This window comes from Salvelinus fontinalis, chromosome 29, assembly GCF_029448725.1.
Source record: "Salvelinus fontinalis isolate EN_2023a chromosome 29, ASM2944872v1, whole genome shotgun sequence".
In the NCBI taxonomy this organism is placed as follows: domain Eukaryota; kingdom Metazoa; phylum Chordata; class Actinopteri; order Salmoniformes; family Salmonidae; genus Salvelinus; species Salvelinus fontinalis.
In genome coordinates, this window is record NC_074693.1 from 20,024,275 (window position 1) to 20,041,016 (window position 16,742).

At 40.8% G+C, this 16,742-nt stretch overlaps 1 protein-coding gene across 1 annotated transcript; it reads left to right on the forward strand.

The window, feature by feature from the left end:
* The first annotated feature begins 1,500 nt into the window (after positions 1-1,500).
* On the forward strand, positions 1,501-14,389 carry st3gal5 (ST3 beta-galactoside alpha-2,3-sialyltransferase 5). Its single transcript, XM_055888557.1, has 7 exons — positions 1,501-1,843; positions 8,398-8,504; positions 8,866-8,989; positions 9,656-9,987; positions 10,606-10,792; positions 10,952-11,110; positions 11,561-14,389. Exons 2-7 carry the CDS (start codon positions 8,473-8,475, stop codon positions 11,816-11,818), a joined length of 1,092 nt encoding a protein of 363 aa, XP_055744532.1. The 5' UTR covers positions 1,501-1,843; positions 8,398-8,472; the 3' UTR covers positions 11,819-14,389.
* The last annotated feature ends 2,353 nt before the right edge of the window (positions 14,390-16,742 follow it).

Genomic DNA, 16,742 nt, shown 5'->3' on the forward strand with positions numbered 1-16,742 from the left:
AAATAGAGCACAGAGATTCTATTTTTTTCCCATCTTTATTTAACCAGGTAGGCTAGTTGAGAACAAGTTCTAATTTGCAACTGCGACCTGGCCAAGATACAGCATAGCAGTTCGACACTTAAAACAACACAGAGTTACACATGGAATAAACAAAACATACATAATACAGTAGAAAACAAGTCTATATACAGTGAGTGCAAATTATGTAAGATAAGGGAGTTAAGGCAATAAATAGGCCAAACAAAGTAATTACACTATAGCAATTAAACACTGGGATGGTAGATGTGCAGAAGATGAATGTGCAAGTAGAGATACTTGGGTGCAAAATAAATAAATACAGCATGGGGATGAGGTAGTTGGATGGGCTGTTTACAGATTGGCTATGTGCAGTGATCTGTGAGCTGCTCTGACAGCTGGTGCTTAAAGCTAGTGAGGGAGATATGAGTCTCCAGCTTCAGTGATTTTTGCAGTTCGTTCCAGTCATTGGCAGCAGAGAACTGGAAGGAAAGGCAGCCAAATGAGGAATTGGCTTTGGGGGTGACCAGTGAGATATACCTGCTGGAGCGTGTGCAATGAGTGGGTGCTGCTATGGTGACCAGTGAGCTGAGATAAGGCGGGGCTTTACCTAGCAGAGACTTGTAGATGACCTGGAGCCAGTGGGTTTGGCGACGAGTATGAAGCGAGGGTCAGCCAACGAGATCGTACAAGTCGCAGTGGTGGGTAGTATATGGGGCTTTGGTGACAAAACGGATGGCACTGTGATAGACTGCATCCAATTTGATGAGTAGAGTGTTGGAGGCTATTTTGTAAATGACATCGCCGAAGTCGAGGATTGGTAGGATGGTCAGTTTTACAAGGGTATGTTTGGCAGCATGAGTGAAGGATGCTTTGTTGTGAAATAGGAAGCAGATTCTAGATTTAATTTTGGATTGGAGATACTTAATGTGAGCCTGGAAGGAGAGTTTACAGTCTAACCAGACACCTAGGTATTTGTAGTTGTCCACATATTTTAAGTCGGAGCCGTCCAGAGTAGTGATGCTGGGCGAACGGGCAGGTGCGGGCAGTGATCGGTTGAAGAGCATGTATTTAGTTTTACTTGCATTTAAGAGTAGTTGGAGGCCACGGAAGGAGAGTTGTATGGCATTGAAGCTCGTCTGGAGGTTAGTTAACAGTGTCCAAAGGGCCAGAAGTATACAGAAGGGTGTCGTCTGCGTAGAGGTGGATCAGAGACTCACCAGCAGCAAAAGAGACATCATTGATGTATACAGAGAAGAGTCTGCCCGAGAATTGAACCCTGTGGCACCCCCATAGAGACTGCCAGAGGTTGTTATTACAATTATTATTATTAGGTTATTATTATATGAAAGTGAGTACATCCACTGACCATCCACTCTGGGTCACTGAGTTATAATAAGAAGCTATGGGTGGTCTTTTAATTTGAAGGATAGGTCACGTACCGGAAGCAATTATGAATCTGCTCGCCGCTCATTGGTTATTCAGATTAGTACGACGTCCCTTGGCCGTTACTAGTTACCACAGCTACAAAGTAGCTATATTGGCTGTCGTAAAAATGTATGAAAACCCTGCTTTTTGGGGTAAATTTACGGTTAGACATAATGCGAGCAGTGTGATTTGGCTTATCTTTAAAACCAGGTTTTAAGAAGATACATTGTAGAAATAGACGGGGTTTAGTCATAATTATGACTTTGTGGATACTAGTGACAACCACGTCCCTTCCATGATTATCAACGTTACTGTTGCTGGCTACATCAAATAAAATATCGTCAGATAACGAACATTAATTGTACTGTCAAGATGACTGCATATAAACGTCCGCTGATGGGTAAGTAGTTACAGTAGCTGGCTAAATAAGCATCCAACGTTCGCTTGCTGGTGATAATATGATAAAAGCTAGCTAACATTAGCTAGCGCGTAACCGTTTGTGTCAAAATAACACGTTGCCTTCGATTTTGGACTTTTTCTATTCCTATGTAACGTTATGTGATCTTCCCAGACATATCTTTAGGGCGTTAACGTTAGCTATCTAGCTATGGGCTTCAGTAGCTAGCCAACTGTCAAGCCATAGGTTAAATCCATTGGAATTCAATTGTTTTTTGACATTGTGCCAAAACATTCAGGACTAGTTAAAGGTGTTCATTTGACTTATTTTGCATACACCGCCATACCATGAGACATCTATGTCTACTTCATCACTGGAAAATATAGCTAAACGGTTGAGTTTGCTATCATTAAAAAGCTTACAACAGGGTTGTCTAACGATTTAGAAAAGCATTTAAATAAATACAAATGTAAACCTTCAACGTCTAAAAACAAACTCTTATTTGTTTATATAATCGTATGTTTACGCCGGTAACTCGGAAAAAACAAGCCCTGACTGGGGAAAATCGTTTTGAATGGTCATCGACTTGAAAATCCAACTCGGAACCTGAGGCATCTTTCTCTCTCTTTTTTTTCATTTATTTTTTTCATTAACAACAAATCAATACAGAGAGTACATGAGGGAACACAAGTGTATATATAGATTATATACAATGGACAAATGAGCTAGGGGGTACAATATCACATTACACAAATAACGTAAGGGACATACATAAACTTATAATTCTAACAGCTTTTTTGTTAGTAGAGTATTTAATTGTCTTAAAATAGTTGTTTTTGTAGTGTAAGAAAGTGTGTTTTTTTGTTTGTACATTTACATTTGTGAATATAATGAAATTAATTACATAAAAATGTTTCAGCTTATTCCTATCGTAGGTAAAGAATCCAAGACCTTCATAAAAGTGTTCAATTATAAATCTACTGATGTCTTGCCACAGTTTTCTTACATGAATACAATGCCAAAAAAGAAGCAACACTGTTTCTGGGTGGTCATTACAAAAGGAGCAATTTGAGTTGATGTTTTCCTTAAACTTCTTCATATAGTGGTTGGCAGGATAATATTTATGAATATTTTTAAAGGAAACTTCCTTAATTTTGTTAACAAGTATGTATGTGTGTGGCAACATCCAAACTTTTCCCCCAACAGATATTATCAATAAATCCATTCCAATAAGGCATGACATAAGGTATAGTTACAACATCCTGCTGAAACAAGGTTCGTATCGCTCTGTTGTTGAATGGACCAAAAGAGAAACAAATCTTTCCTACTGATGAGTCAACAGGGTCAATAGAAGGTAGGGTCAGGTCTTGACACGTTCCTGACTAATAGAGCAACACCTGAGGGAATGGCATCTAAAACAATTGCAAAATCTTTAGGTGTTACAGGGACCTTGTAAAGTGATAAGAATTCCTTATAACTGAGTAAAAGACCCTCTGCATTTACCAGTTGGCTCACCAATAAGATATTATTTCAGAACCAATATTCTAAAAACAAAGAAGTGTTTTTATACAATATATCCCTATTATTCCATTTATAATATCTGTGTGGAGAAAAATTGTGTTTATAAATTAAGGACCATGACAAGAAAACCTGCCGATGAAAAGCAGAAAGTTTCACTGGAACTTTGTCAATATTATAATTGCAAAACAACATGAAGGTAAGGCCACCAAAAGTAGAGAAGACATGATGAGGAATAAAATTCCAGATAGAAATGAGTCTTCTTAGGAATTGTTTTATCCAATTGATCTTAAAAATATTATTTAAGGTAGTAAAGTCCAGTCCAAATTCATCCCACCATTCTCATAAGTGTTCATTACAACAGTTTTCCTAATGTAATGGGTACGGTTTCTCCACAGAAAGTTGAAAAGCATCTGGTCTATCTCCTTGCTTATTTTACTGTCAAGATATAAAGATAGAGCACCATATGTTAGCCTAGAGATACCTTCAGCCTTGGTTATGCGGACTCTACCTTTTAAAGATAAGTCCCTCTAGCCATTGATTTAGCTTCTTCTGGGGTTTTTTAATAAGAGGGTTAAAATGTAGTAAGCTTCTAGACTTCTGATCCTTTGTAATGGTTATGCCTAAATAGGTAAATTATTATTTTACTGGAATACCATAATATGTAGGTGTCACACAATCTTTGACAGCCATGAGTTCACATTTATTAATGTTAAGATATTGATCGATATGGGAATTTGGTTAGCGTTTTCAGAAAAAGTGTAGTATCGTCAGCCAGCTGGCTTATAATAATTTCTTTACCAGCTATGTTCTTTCTAGATCTCCAATTTTCCGACCTGACTATCACTGACGTCATGTTTTTTTTTTTCAAGTTCACAATTATTGAAAGCACTTGACCCTACTTTACATCGCTACAGTCCAAACGCAAAGAGCCCTCGGCCCTGAACCCTCATCCCCTGAATGACGTTTTATATCGTCACATCCGAGTGTACCTAAAATGTCGCTTACCCAAGCGAGGGAGAGTGATGATCGGAGAGGCAACGTCCTTGGTGGAAGTCTTGAAGTTGAGTTTAAAAATATACCTAGCAGCCTAACGTAGCTTGCACTCCTGTCAGGTAGCTAGCTACAGTTACCCATAGCTGGCTAGCTAGTTTTATAGCTTGGTCATTTATTCCAATACATTTCAGAACCCCCCCCCCACATATGTTTATGAAGCTAGCAACGTTTTTATAGGCTCCTCACTACGAGACTACGCCAATTTCGCATTTACCAACGCTAAAATCAATGTAATCTATATTGACCCTTTCCAGTACACGACACACTGACGTCACGCACAGATGTGCGCGACTCTTGGTGGCAGTAAGAAGGCCATCGCCATCCTCGCCCATTCAACATAACTTTAATCTAGACTTGTGTTAATTTAAACACAACTTTTTTTCCTTATGCTTACAATTATGTTGTTTTTCTTTCTTGAACAGTTGCTAAGGAATTTGGTTGTGCTCTTTGCAAAATAACTTTTGGATGCAGAAGTTGTTAGCCAGATGCTAACACTCATTGATATAGGCTGTAGCAAAAGCTATACCAAGAGCCATTTTGCTGGTTGAGGTTGAAGTGTTTTTAAAAGTATAATGCAGTTGATTTGCGATGATGACACAAACATTATATTAAATAGGACATTCATACGAGCCTTAAAATGCAATTATAATCCAAAAGTGGTGTGAAATGCACGCATAAGCAACATGTAAATAGAGGCTTTTTTTGCTGGTGTTCTATAAGAACTCTTGTTCTGCCATCAACTTGCGCGCATCTCCCTCGTGCTGCAATGTTTGTAAACACAGAAATGGGTTTATATATATGTTTTAGCAAGCTTGAGTCATTTTGTTCTCACATGCCGAAAATGCAGCTATGTTGATTTAAATTGGACATGTTTGCATTGAATTTTGGGTCATATCAACCCCACACTTGATCAAAGTTCTTCACTCGCTTCCTCAAACTAAATCGAGGGCAGAGGGGTCAACGTTTGTGAATTGGGCCTCCACTTAAGATGGCAATCCAACAGCATCCATTTTCGATGGGGATTCCCCTGAGGAAAAGTGTGTAAAGGAAGTAAAATGAACGTGTTTGGACTGCATCTGAGGTTTTTTGTGTCGTTCCCACCATCAGTTGAGACAACATGCTATTGAATACAGGAGAACGAAGGTTACGTATGTGAGCTATTGGATCACTCCAATATGTAGATCAAGATCACTAAGGTAACCTGCCTAAATGACTACAGACCCGTAGCAGTCACGTCCGTAGCCATGAAGTGCTTTGAAAGGCTGGTAATGGCTCACAGTAACACCATTGTCCCATAAACCCTAGACCCACTCCAATTTGCATACCGCTCTAACAGATCCACAGATGATGCAATCTCTATTGCACTCCACACTGCCCTTTCCCACCTGGACAAAAGGAACACCTACGTGAGAATGCTATTCATTGACTATAGCTCAGCGTTCAACATCATAGTGCCCTCAAAGTTCATCACTAAGCTAAGGATCCTGGGACTAAACACCTCCCTCTGCAACTGGATCCTGGACTTCCTGACGGGCCGCCCCCAGGTGGTGAGGGTAGGTAGCAACACATCTGCCACGCTGATCCTCAACATTGGAGCCCCTAAGGGGTGCGTGCTCAGTCACCTCCTGTACTCCCTGTTCACCCACGACTGCATGGCCAAGCACAACTCCAACACCATCATTAAGTTTGCAGAGGAAACAACAGTGGTAGGCCTGATCACTGACAACGATGAGACAGCCTATAGGGAGGTCAGAGACCTGGCCGGGTGGTGCCAGAATAACAACGTGATCAAGACAAAGGAGATTGTGGACTACAGGAAAAGGAGGACCGAGCACGCCCCCATTCTCATCGACGGGGCTGTAGTGGAGCAGGTTGAGAGCTTCAAGTTCCTTGGCGTCCACATCACCAACAAACTAACATGGTCCAAGCACACCAAGACAGTCGTGAAGAGGGTATGACAAAACCTTTTCCCCCTCAGGAGACTGAAAAGATTTGGCATGGGTCCTCAGATTCTCAAAAGTTTCTACAGCTGCAACATCGAGAGCATCCTGACTGGTTGCATTACTGCCTCCGACCGTGAGGCACTACAGGGGTGTGCGTGCCACCCAGAACCTCTACACCAGGTGGTGTCAGAGGAAGGCCCTAAAAATTGTCAAAGACCCCAGTCATAGACTGTTCTCTCTGCTACCGCATGGCAAGCGGTACCGGAGAGCCAAGTCTAGGACCAAAATGCTATTCAACAGAAGCCTTTTGGTCCCCAAGCCATAAGACTCATGAACATGTAATCAAATGGCTACCCAGACTATTTGCATTGTGTCCCACCACCCAATTCGGCGCACGTGACAAATAAACTTTGATTTGATTAAAGCCTGCTCCAGAGAGCTCAGGACTTCAGACTGGGGCAAAGGTTTACCTTCTAACAGGACAACGACCCTAAGCACACAGCCAAGACAAAGTAGGAGTGGCTTAGGGACAAGTCTCTGAATGTCCTGAGTGCCCCAGCCAGAGCCCGGACTTGAACCCGATCGAACATCTCTGGAGAGACCTGACAATAGCTGTGCAGCGACGCTCCCCATCCAACCTGACAGAGCTTAGAGGATCTGCAGAGAAGAATGGGAGAAACTCCCCAAATACAGGTGTTCCAATTTTGTAGTGTCATACCCAAGAAGACTCGAGGTTCTAATCACTGCTTAAGGTGCTTCAACAAAGTACTGAGTAAAGGGTCAGAATAGTTATGTAAATATGATATTTCCGTTTTTTTTTATACATTTGCAAAATTGTCTAAACCTGTTTTTGCTTTTAAATTATCCGGTATTGTGTGTAGATAGATTGAAGAGGGGGAGAAAACAATTTAATCAATTTTAGAATAAGGCTGTAACATAACAAAATGTAAAAAAAGTCAAGGGGTCTGAATACTTTCCGAATGCACTGTACACTCTAACATAGAGCTCTTACCAAGTGAATTCCTCTCTGTAATGAGCCGTGAAGAGGAAGAGGTGGAAGGAGTGTGGCGGCACTGAGCCGCAGTACTACCCGCTGCACAGGACTAATCTGACAGTCTTACTCGGAATGTATCCTGCCGAATAGAAGGATACCATGTTGGAGTGATCCAATATAGTGTCATTTCAATCATATAAATGTAATTAATAGAATGGACTTATCCCTTCAGACCACTGCAATTTAGCTGGTACACCATTGAAATTGAATGGACCGTTTTACGTGTAATCTCTAGCATAAAGATGGCCGCTGGTCCACCCACTGTCGAATGTAAACTTATGGTCTATTATCAATATTTCAATATTTTTCCTATGGAGTATTGACAGTATAATTTAAACATGTTCCTTCAAGTCAACATTCTGTTATGTGTGGACCTCCAACCATCTTTGTGGTACAATTTGAAAGTATATATTTTTTTTCAGTTGTATTCCCATTTTAGTACATTTTATCAGCCAAAACATGACACCCACCCTGTATTCAAGAGGATGTTGTCTCAACCGACGGCAGGCACAACACAAAAACCTCAGCTGATTTTTAAATAGGGTTTAAGCTACAGCATATGCGAATATGGGAAAAAAATCAACGTTTATGCATTTTTTGATATTAAAAAAACATTTTTATAAAAAAATATATATTTTAAAATATAATAAAATAGTTGGATAACGTTGTTTGTAAACTTTTAAATTATATAAATCTGAACCGTTTATTTTTTCCAGTGATGAAGACATGGATGTCAGATGGTATGGTGGGGTATGCAAAATAGGTCAACTTTGAGCCCCTTTATCTCTTGAATGTTTTTGCATTGAGGTCCAAAGAGTCACCTTCTGAGCACTTCTACAATGGGCAAATGTGTATGGAAGCTTTCGTTCAAATTCAAAGGGATGCTTTCAAAAAGTGATTGAATTCAAATGGATTTACCCCATACACATACTGTACTGTTTTGGCTTGGCTGTGCTGAATTATCTTTGACCTGCCACTGGGTGTAGGAACTGTCACATGAGGAACAGGCTAATCAGCGCTAAGGACAGAGGGAGGCACATTAACTTCCTGACAACAACAAGATGAGGATTTCAAAGCGCTGTGGCTCCAACAGGTACATATTATTAGTTAGTTCACTCTATTTATTAATAATCAGTAGCTAAATGAAGACACTATTGAAACCCTGTTTTACAGAGTTCCAACTGCCTGCTTGATGACTCATTACGTTGTTACTCAGTTATTATTAGGCTACTCCAGGTGCTTGCATGTCCCTGTGTCAGGAATGAGCTCATGGGCATTTCATCATGCGGCCACAAATTTGTTTAGAAATACTAGCTTAATTTCCTTACCTGGCTCAGAAGCACACTGTACATAACTTGTCCTGGAGGAATTACGTCATGATCATGTATGATATTATATATAAAGAAGCATTGTTCTTGATGGATAGTGTAACAGTGAACATATTATTCTTGCAGACGTTTGTTGTTGCCCTTGATGGTCCTTGGGTTGATGATCTTACTGGCAGTTGTAACCCTTAATTGGTTTGATACTGAATCACAGATGCCTTTGGCATGGCACGTGGATCCCAACCACCGAAAGGTAAGGCTCTTCATCTATGTTTGTAAATGTTCAGCGATGACTTTCGTTTTTTTTTTTTTTAACTAGGCAAGTCAGTTAAGAACAAATTCTTATTTACAATGACGCCAAACCCGGACGACGCTGGGCCAATTGTGTGCCGCCCTATGGGACTCCCAATCACGTCCGGATGTGATACAGGCTGGATACGAACCAAGGACTGTAATGACGCCTCTTGCACTGAGATGCAGTGCCTTAGACAGCTGCGCTACTTCAGGAACCCCAAATTAAAGGGATAATCTGCTGTTCAAACAATAACAACACAGGGATGGGGCTGGAGAAATGTAACCACCCTCAAATTCATAGACAGGCTATGGGTGCAAGGACTAACCATTCATGTTGTAAAATTATAGTTTTAACCATGTTTTGAGGCTATACCGTATTTGTTTACAATTACATTGTTTTATTACTTCATTGTTTATAAACAAAGCTTATATTTTGAGTTCTGATGGGGTGTATAGTACAGTTGAGCTAAGCTCATGAGGCATTTATAAGTTATATTCTTCAAGAATCAATGCGTCGTTATCATGAATTGAAAAGTCCAAAAAATGTATTTATCAATTGTAGATAGCTCCTTTTAATGTGTTTATTTATAGTGGTGCATTTGATACAATTATATGATCTTTCCAGCTTGTGCACTCTTTTGTACGGGGTGTTCTTTCGAACCAGTGCAGACCAGCCTTTGCCAGAAAGGGAGTAGAAGCAAGGCTCCAGATTTCTAGTCATGTGACTGATCCTTTCCTGTGGCGGGACACACTGCTGACTCCAGAGATGTTCAAGTACCCTCCACCATTCGGGTTCCATGACATGCATGGCAAACTGAAGGATGTTCTCAACCTCCTCCCTGCTCAACCAGAGCAGCTGAAGAAAGAGTGCAGACGCTGTGTGGTCATGGGAAATGGAGGAATCCTCCGTGGCCTTGAGCTGGGCACCCTGCTTGACCAGTTTGATGTTGTCATTAGGTGAGACTACACCTGCTTTGTGTACCTGGATTTTCAAATGGCTCATCTCTAGACCAGGCAGTGAATTCACCTTTGACCAGGTTTATTGTTTTTTTTATTGTCACACATTAAGATTAAGGTAACTTTATTGGTCAAATGCATGCAAGGTCCAACCGAAATGACTTCTGCTTTTAACCCAACCCCTCCGTAAGACACACATAACATGTACATATACAGGCTTTGGAGGTGTGGAGGGCTGCCACACTAGGCACCCGGGGAGCAGTTGTTGTGGGGGGTTAAGTGCTTTACTCAAGGGTACAATGGTAGGCAATGGCATCTAGCATTTGATACCAGTAACCCTCAGGTTGCCAGCTCACTTCCCGGTAGATTTTCCGCTTTGGACCCAGAATTTGAACTAGCAACCCTCTGGTTGCTGGCTCGCCTCTCTAACCGTCAGGTTACCTGCCGCTTATCAACAGGATGAGACTTTCTGTGGAACAGAAGTCATCACTATAATGATAACATTTCTAAGTAAGAAGGGTAGAACTGTTATAGTATATCATTGTTGATTCATCCAAAGAGCGAATGGTTACATGAGTGGACCTGTGTCACGTTGACATTCTGTTCACTGCGCCACAGGCTAAATAGTGGTCCTATGAGGAACTACAGTAAAGACGTGGGGAACCGGACCTCCATCCGGATGAGCTACCCAGAGGGAAGCCCCAAGGTCTGGGAAGATGTGGACCCTGAGCTGCAGTTTGTGGCGGTGGTCTACAAGGCTGTAGACTTCAATTGGATCAGAGCAATGATCAACAGACAGAGAGTTGTGAGTTGTAAAGCCCACCACCAGAAACATGAACAAAATATTAATTTAAAGAAAAAGGGAATGAAATCAGGTAATGTACAGACATTGCTGAGCGATTTGAAATGCAAATTCAGACACTGCCTACTACTTTACCTAACATTAGATTTGTTTTTGTTTCAGTCCCTTTGGGACTGGCTGTTTTTCTGGCAGAAAGTGCCAGAGAAGATTCCAGTAGACCTATCAAAGTTCCGTTTGTTGAATCTGGAGATCATCAGGCAGATGGCGATGGACCTGTTAGCCTACCCCTCCCCACAGCAACGCCTCTGGGGCTGGGACCAGGTCAGACAACCTTTCACCAGTTAAACAGCGCACATTACACCATTACACTGAAGACTTGCAAAACATTTTCATACCCTAACTAAACTGAAATTAAAGGAACAATAATAATAAAAAAAAAGCTTTGATGTATAGACATAATGGGCCGTTTTGGAAGAGTTCTCTACTAGTCGGACATTCTATGCACATACTCATCCCAGTTGGTAGAATGTTTATCTTTGCCATCCCCTGGCAAGATTAAGGAGACTCAATATTGACTGTTCAAATTGTGGGTGTAAAAAATGTGTCAATGCCTTTTCTGTAAACTGATTGTTCTGCTAGCAACCAGCAGCAATCTTTACCTGGAGCACATGTTTCTTTGGCCCAGGAAAGGGCCGTGCCTGTTTTCAAATACATTTTGTATTCACTGTCCTCTATACCTTGTTGACATTGTTTGCTCTCCTCTTTGTGCAGAACGTGCCCACCATGGGCATCTCAGCCCTCAACCTGGCCACCTACCTGTGTGACGAGGTCAGCCTAGCAGGCTTTGGTTACAACCTCAGCCAGAAGGAGATGCCCCTGCATTACTATGACAATATACCCATGACGGCTATGCTGGAGCAGAACATGCACAACGTGGACCGTGAGAGGGCTCTCCTCCAGAGCCTGGTGAGGGAAGGGACTGTATCAGACCTCACAGGGGGCCTGCACTGCACCTTCTGCCCCAGCTGAAAGAGACTGATCTAGGCCTGCAGCGCAGCTAGCGACACACCAACGATCTACCTTCCACTGACTTATCATTCCAAAACATTTCACCCTGAGAACAGCATTCCAATTTAATTCCATGGAATTCAAAAAATGGTTTGAGACTATGGATCTGGGGACTTGAATGAAAACTCTTCTATGTTCTAGTGCATGCCAGCATATTGAATCTGCATGGACTAGATGTGCCGACATGATGGGGAACAGTGAAGCTGTACACTTCTCCCCTGCGCAGTTGAAAACGACAAGCCTAAAGATGTACTAGTACAGCTATTACAAATCCCTCTATAAGGGAAGTATTATCACTGCTAAACTTAAATGTTTTTTGTATTTTAAAAGCTAATGGATAATTACTTAATTAAATCTTAGCATAAAGTTGATGCTAAAAAGTGTACAAACATTACCATAATTATTGTGAAGAATGAACAGATTGACTAACAATAATTAACATTAGCTTTTTTATGCTTTTGATTTTAAGTTGAATGTCCAGTTTGTTCGTGAGATGTCTGAATTTGGTTGTGTTTTTACATTTTTCTAATGTAATTATTAGATTATTTTTATTATAATAATGTATGTTCTCAGTGCTTGACTTGGATACAGGAGCTCTACAATACTTTTCAAGATAATATTCTATAAGAGGAACAGGAGCTCAAGCAGTAATTTGAGGTGCTGGCACTTGGCTCCAGTGAGCTCGTGTCCAAATCATATCATTTTATTTAAAATTATTGAATGTTTTGTTTTTTAATGTCGCCATAATTGGCCTGGTTGTCAGTAAAGAAAAAAGATTTGAACTTACAGTATGAATTACTGACATTTTATTTTTGTGTCAAATTGCCAGTTGGCAACCTATCCCTTACAGGATTAATTGAGACACAAACAAACATTACGATAATTCAGTAATAATTATTCTGGTGTTCTGTGCAGTGCGCACTGCATAAAGACTGAAAAATAAATCGATAGTAAATAAGATTTTCCAAGGAGTAAACAAACAGGGCTCCCAGGTGGCGCAACGGTCTAAGGCACTGCATCTCAGTGCTAGAGGCGTCACTACAGACCCTGGTTCGATTCCAGGCTGTATCACAACTGGCTGTGATTGGGAGTCCCATAGGGTGGCACACAATTGGCCAAGTATCGTTAGGGTTTGGCAGGGGTAGGCTGCCATCGTAAATAAGAATTTGTTCTTAACTGACTTGCCTAGTTAAATAAAACATAATTATATCACTAAAGCAGGGAAAATCATACAAATAAATACAGAAAAATGTAAAGAAAGGCCTTTGAACCCAGTCTGGCACAAAGAGAAGATTCAAATGGGAGGCAGGCCAGCACACAACCTATATATGCATGTGCCATTTGGAAAATATTTTTATAATTTAATTATCGGTCACTGTTTTTCTTTTATTCCAGGCTTTATCAAAAGATTCCACAAACGGAAATACACAATGGACAGTTTCTCCTCATGGCTCAGCCACATACTGCCAGGGTATATCTGGTGGGCTTTCTCCTCATGGCTGAGCCACATAATGCCAGGGTATATTTGGTGGGCTTTCTGGAATAAGGACACGTGCATATCGTGGTAGAAAGGGCCATAGATGATCAAATTAATAGAATTCTCTATTTCATTGAGGTCACAATGGTTACATAGTGTTTCCACTTCCATTTCACCACAATACCGACCTGTTTCAATACGCAGAGACAATATCCCTGATCTTAGCTGTTTCAATACGCAGAGACAATATCCCTGATCTTAGCTGTTTCAATACGCAGAGGCAATATCCCTGATCTTAGCTGTTTCAATACGCAGAGACAATATCCCTGATCTTAGCTGTTTCAATACGCAGAGACAATATCCCTGATCTTAGCTGTTTCAATACCCAGAGGCAATATCCCTGATCTTACATAGCGATCTCTTGCTTTTCGGAGGTTGTACATTATATTTCTCACACACAAATTCCCCCTTAATGAAAAGGTTTATGATTAATCTCCACTTATTTATTTTCATATTGCATCATCAGTTGTTTTTTAATAGCATCTATGTCTCACTTCATTTGGTTTTCGTACAACTGTTCACAGTCAGACTGTTGGAAAATGTCAGACATTTCAGTTGACCAGGCTCCCCCTATGTTGAGATCTCATTGAAAAACGCTGCTGGCTATTCTGGCAATTGGCATGTCCAATAGTCTATTCCAATGTCTCACCATACACGCCTTCCATCTCACCTCACAGGATTCCCAGCTCATGTCCCAGTTATTTCCAGTATAGGTGCACACTTGTGGATACCTAAAAAAAAAAAAAAAACGTACTGCTCTGTTATGGACGTGTTAATTTTTGAGATACCTCTTAGCACCCCACACTCCTGCTGAAGAGTCCAGAACAGGACACATGCATGTCTGATACAGTTTGGAATATGTAGTGTAACCAATATCTTTGAGTGGTTTTGTTTTGCCTATAACTCCAAGAGCTCTACTTGCTGAGTCGGCCAGGGCAGATGTGCCATATAGAAAGGTCATATGTTCATCAAAATAAAGACCCAAATATTTATAATTGCTAGTAACCTTGCATTTCTTCACCAAAACACACCTGAAAAACACTTCTCTTGGTACCCGGTTTTCTAAAATGCAATATCTGTTAGTTTTTCTGATTGATCATGCGTCTCCATCTTTTGCACCAATTGACTGTACATAATACCATTTTCTGCAGGTCTTGTTCAGTTTCTGCCATTAAAATAATATCACCAGCATATAAGAGGATAGTTAAAATGTCATCATATTTTACTATTTAATTTATTTTGCCAAATCATTCATGAACATAGCAAACAGAGTCTGTGATAAGGCATCTCCTTGTTTTACACCCAAGGATGGGGGAAACCAATCTGTACCATGTTGATTAACACACAGGCAGTTAGTGCTTTGTAGAGAGACTGGATTGCGTGATAAAATTTCCCATCAACCCTGTCATTATCAAACTATAGGCTTAAATAATGTATATTTGTCATGGAACATATCAGAACCCTTTTCGTTTGCCTTTGTAGTAGACCAAAGTGGTTCAATTCCCCCTGCAGTAATTCTATTCTTCCATTAGATGGAGTGGAAAGTACTGTAGTCTGCTACATGTATCATATATGGGCTCCCGAGTGGCTCAGCGGTCTAAGACACTGCATCTCAGTGCTAGAGGCGTCACTACAGACACCCTGGTTCTGTGGTGGTGTTTGTGGCTCAGCGGTCTAAGACACTGCATCTCAGTGCTAGAGGCGTCACTACAGACACCCTGGTTCTGTGGTGGTGTTTGTGGCTCAGCGGTCTAAGACACTGCATCTCAGTGCTAGAGGCGTCACTACAGACACCCTGGTTCTGTGGTGGTGTTTGTGGCTCAGCGGTCTAAGACACTGCATCTCAGTGCTAGAGGCGTCACTACAGACACCCTGGTTCTGTGGTGGTGTTTGTGGCTCAGCGGTCTAAGACACTGCATCTCAGTGCTAGAGGCGTCACTACAGACACCATGGTTCTGTGGTGGTGTTTGTGGCTCAGCGGTCTAAGACACTGCATCTCAGTGCTAGAGGCGTCACTACAGACACCATGGTTCTGTGGTGGTGTTTGTGGCTCAGCGGTCTAAGACACTGCATCTCAGTGCTAGAGGCGTCACTACAGACACCATGGTTCTGTGGTGGTGTTTGTGGCTCAGCGGTCTAAGACACTGCATCTCAGTGCTAGAGGCGTCACTACAGACACCCTGATTTGATTCCAGGCTGTATCACAACTGGCCATGATTGGAAGTCCCATAGGGCGGCTCACAATTGGCCCAGCGTCGTCCGGGTTTGGCCGGTGAAGGCCGTCATTGTAGATGAAAATAAGTTCTTAACTGACTTACCTAGTTAAATAAAGGTTCAATATTTTTTTTTTTATATATATTAGGGCTTCAAAAACTTGTTTTCATCATCCCAAGCTCCTGTTCCAGCACAGGATTAGTTCTATAGTCGATAATGATTAACATTAGACTTGATGTGTGTGTTTAGGATGTTCGCTCAGGTCAAGTTTTCCCTAGGGTCCCAAACTAGTAAACATGTCCCCTTTTATTTCATACATAATGTTCTCTTCATCACGATGGGAATATTCAGTGTAATTTATTTTTTAAGAGAGCACATTGTTAAACTATTTTTAAATTGGAACATTAATAAGTTAAATCTACACATTCAACAATGTGTTGGTTGTGTATATTTTCACTGTTTTCAGATGAGATTGATTCCTGGCCGCCACAGCTTGCTTTCCATTTGCTCTGCCTCTTTTTCCAGACAGACAGAAGTTGTATATACAGGATACTGGTGTTTCCTCTCCGGCTCCAGACCCAATTTTAAGGACTGTAAAAGCCTGAACGGTTTCCAGCTTCCAAAGCTTAGCAACGCTAGAAGAAAACAGATTGCTTTCACTGACAATGTGCTCGGGTAAATACCTTGAAAACCAGGTTTTCCTGTTTCTAATGTTGTTAGATATACTATTCAGTTGTATAAAATATCTACTATTAATTAAAATTCTCCTCTGTATGAGAAGTGAAAGTAAAGTACTTATTTTCTTGATAATACAACACATGGGCCCTTTATTACAGGATAATTAAATTAATCTATTAGAATATATTTGCAATTACATCATGACTTTTGTTCCCTTTTAGAAAAGTAAGTTATTTTAATATTTGTAACTTGTTAATGTAAAGAAAGTTCTTTGTTGAAAAGGCACAAGGTAATGTAATGCAGAACAACATCATTCAATCCTCTCTGTTGACCTTTGGATCCAGTATCCTATGCAAATAGACTATACAAATTACCATTACACATTTTTGAGCTGTTGCCAAATTCTATTAAATGGAACGGAAAATACTGATCGATTATCTTCTATGGCACCAACAG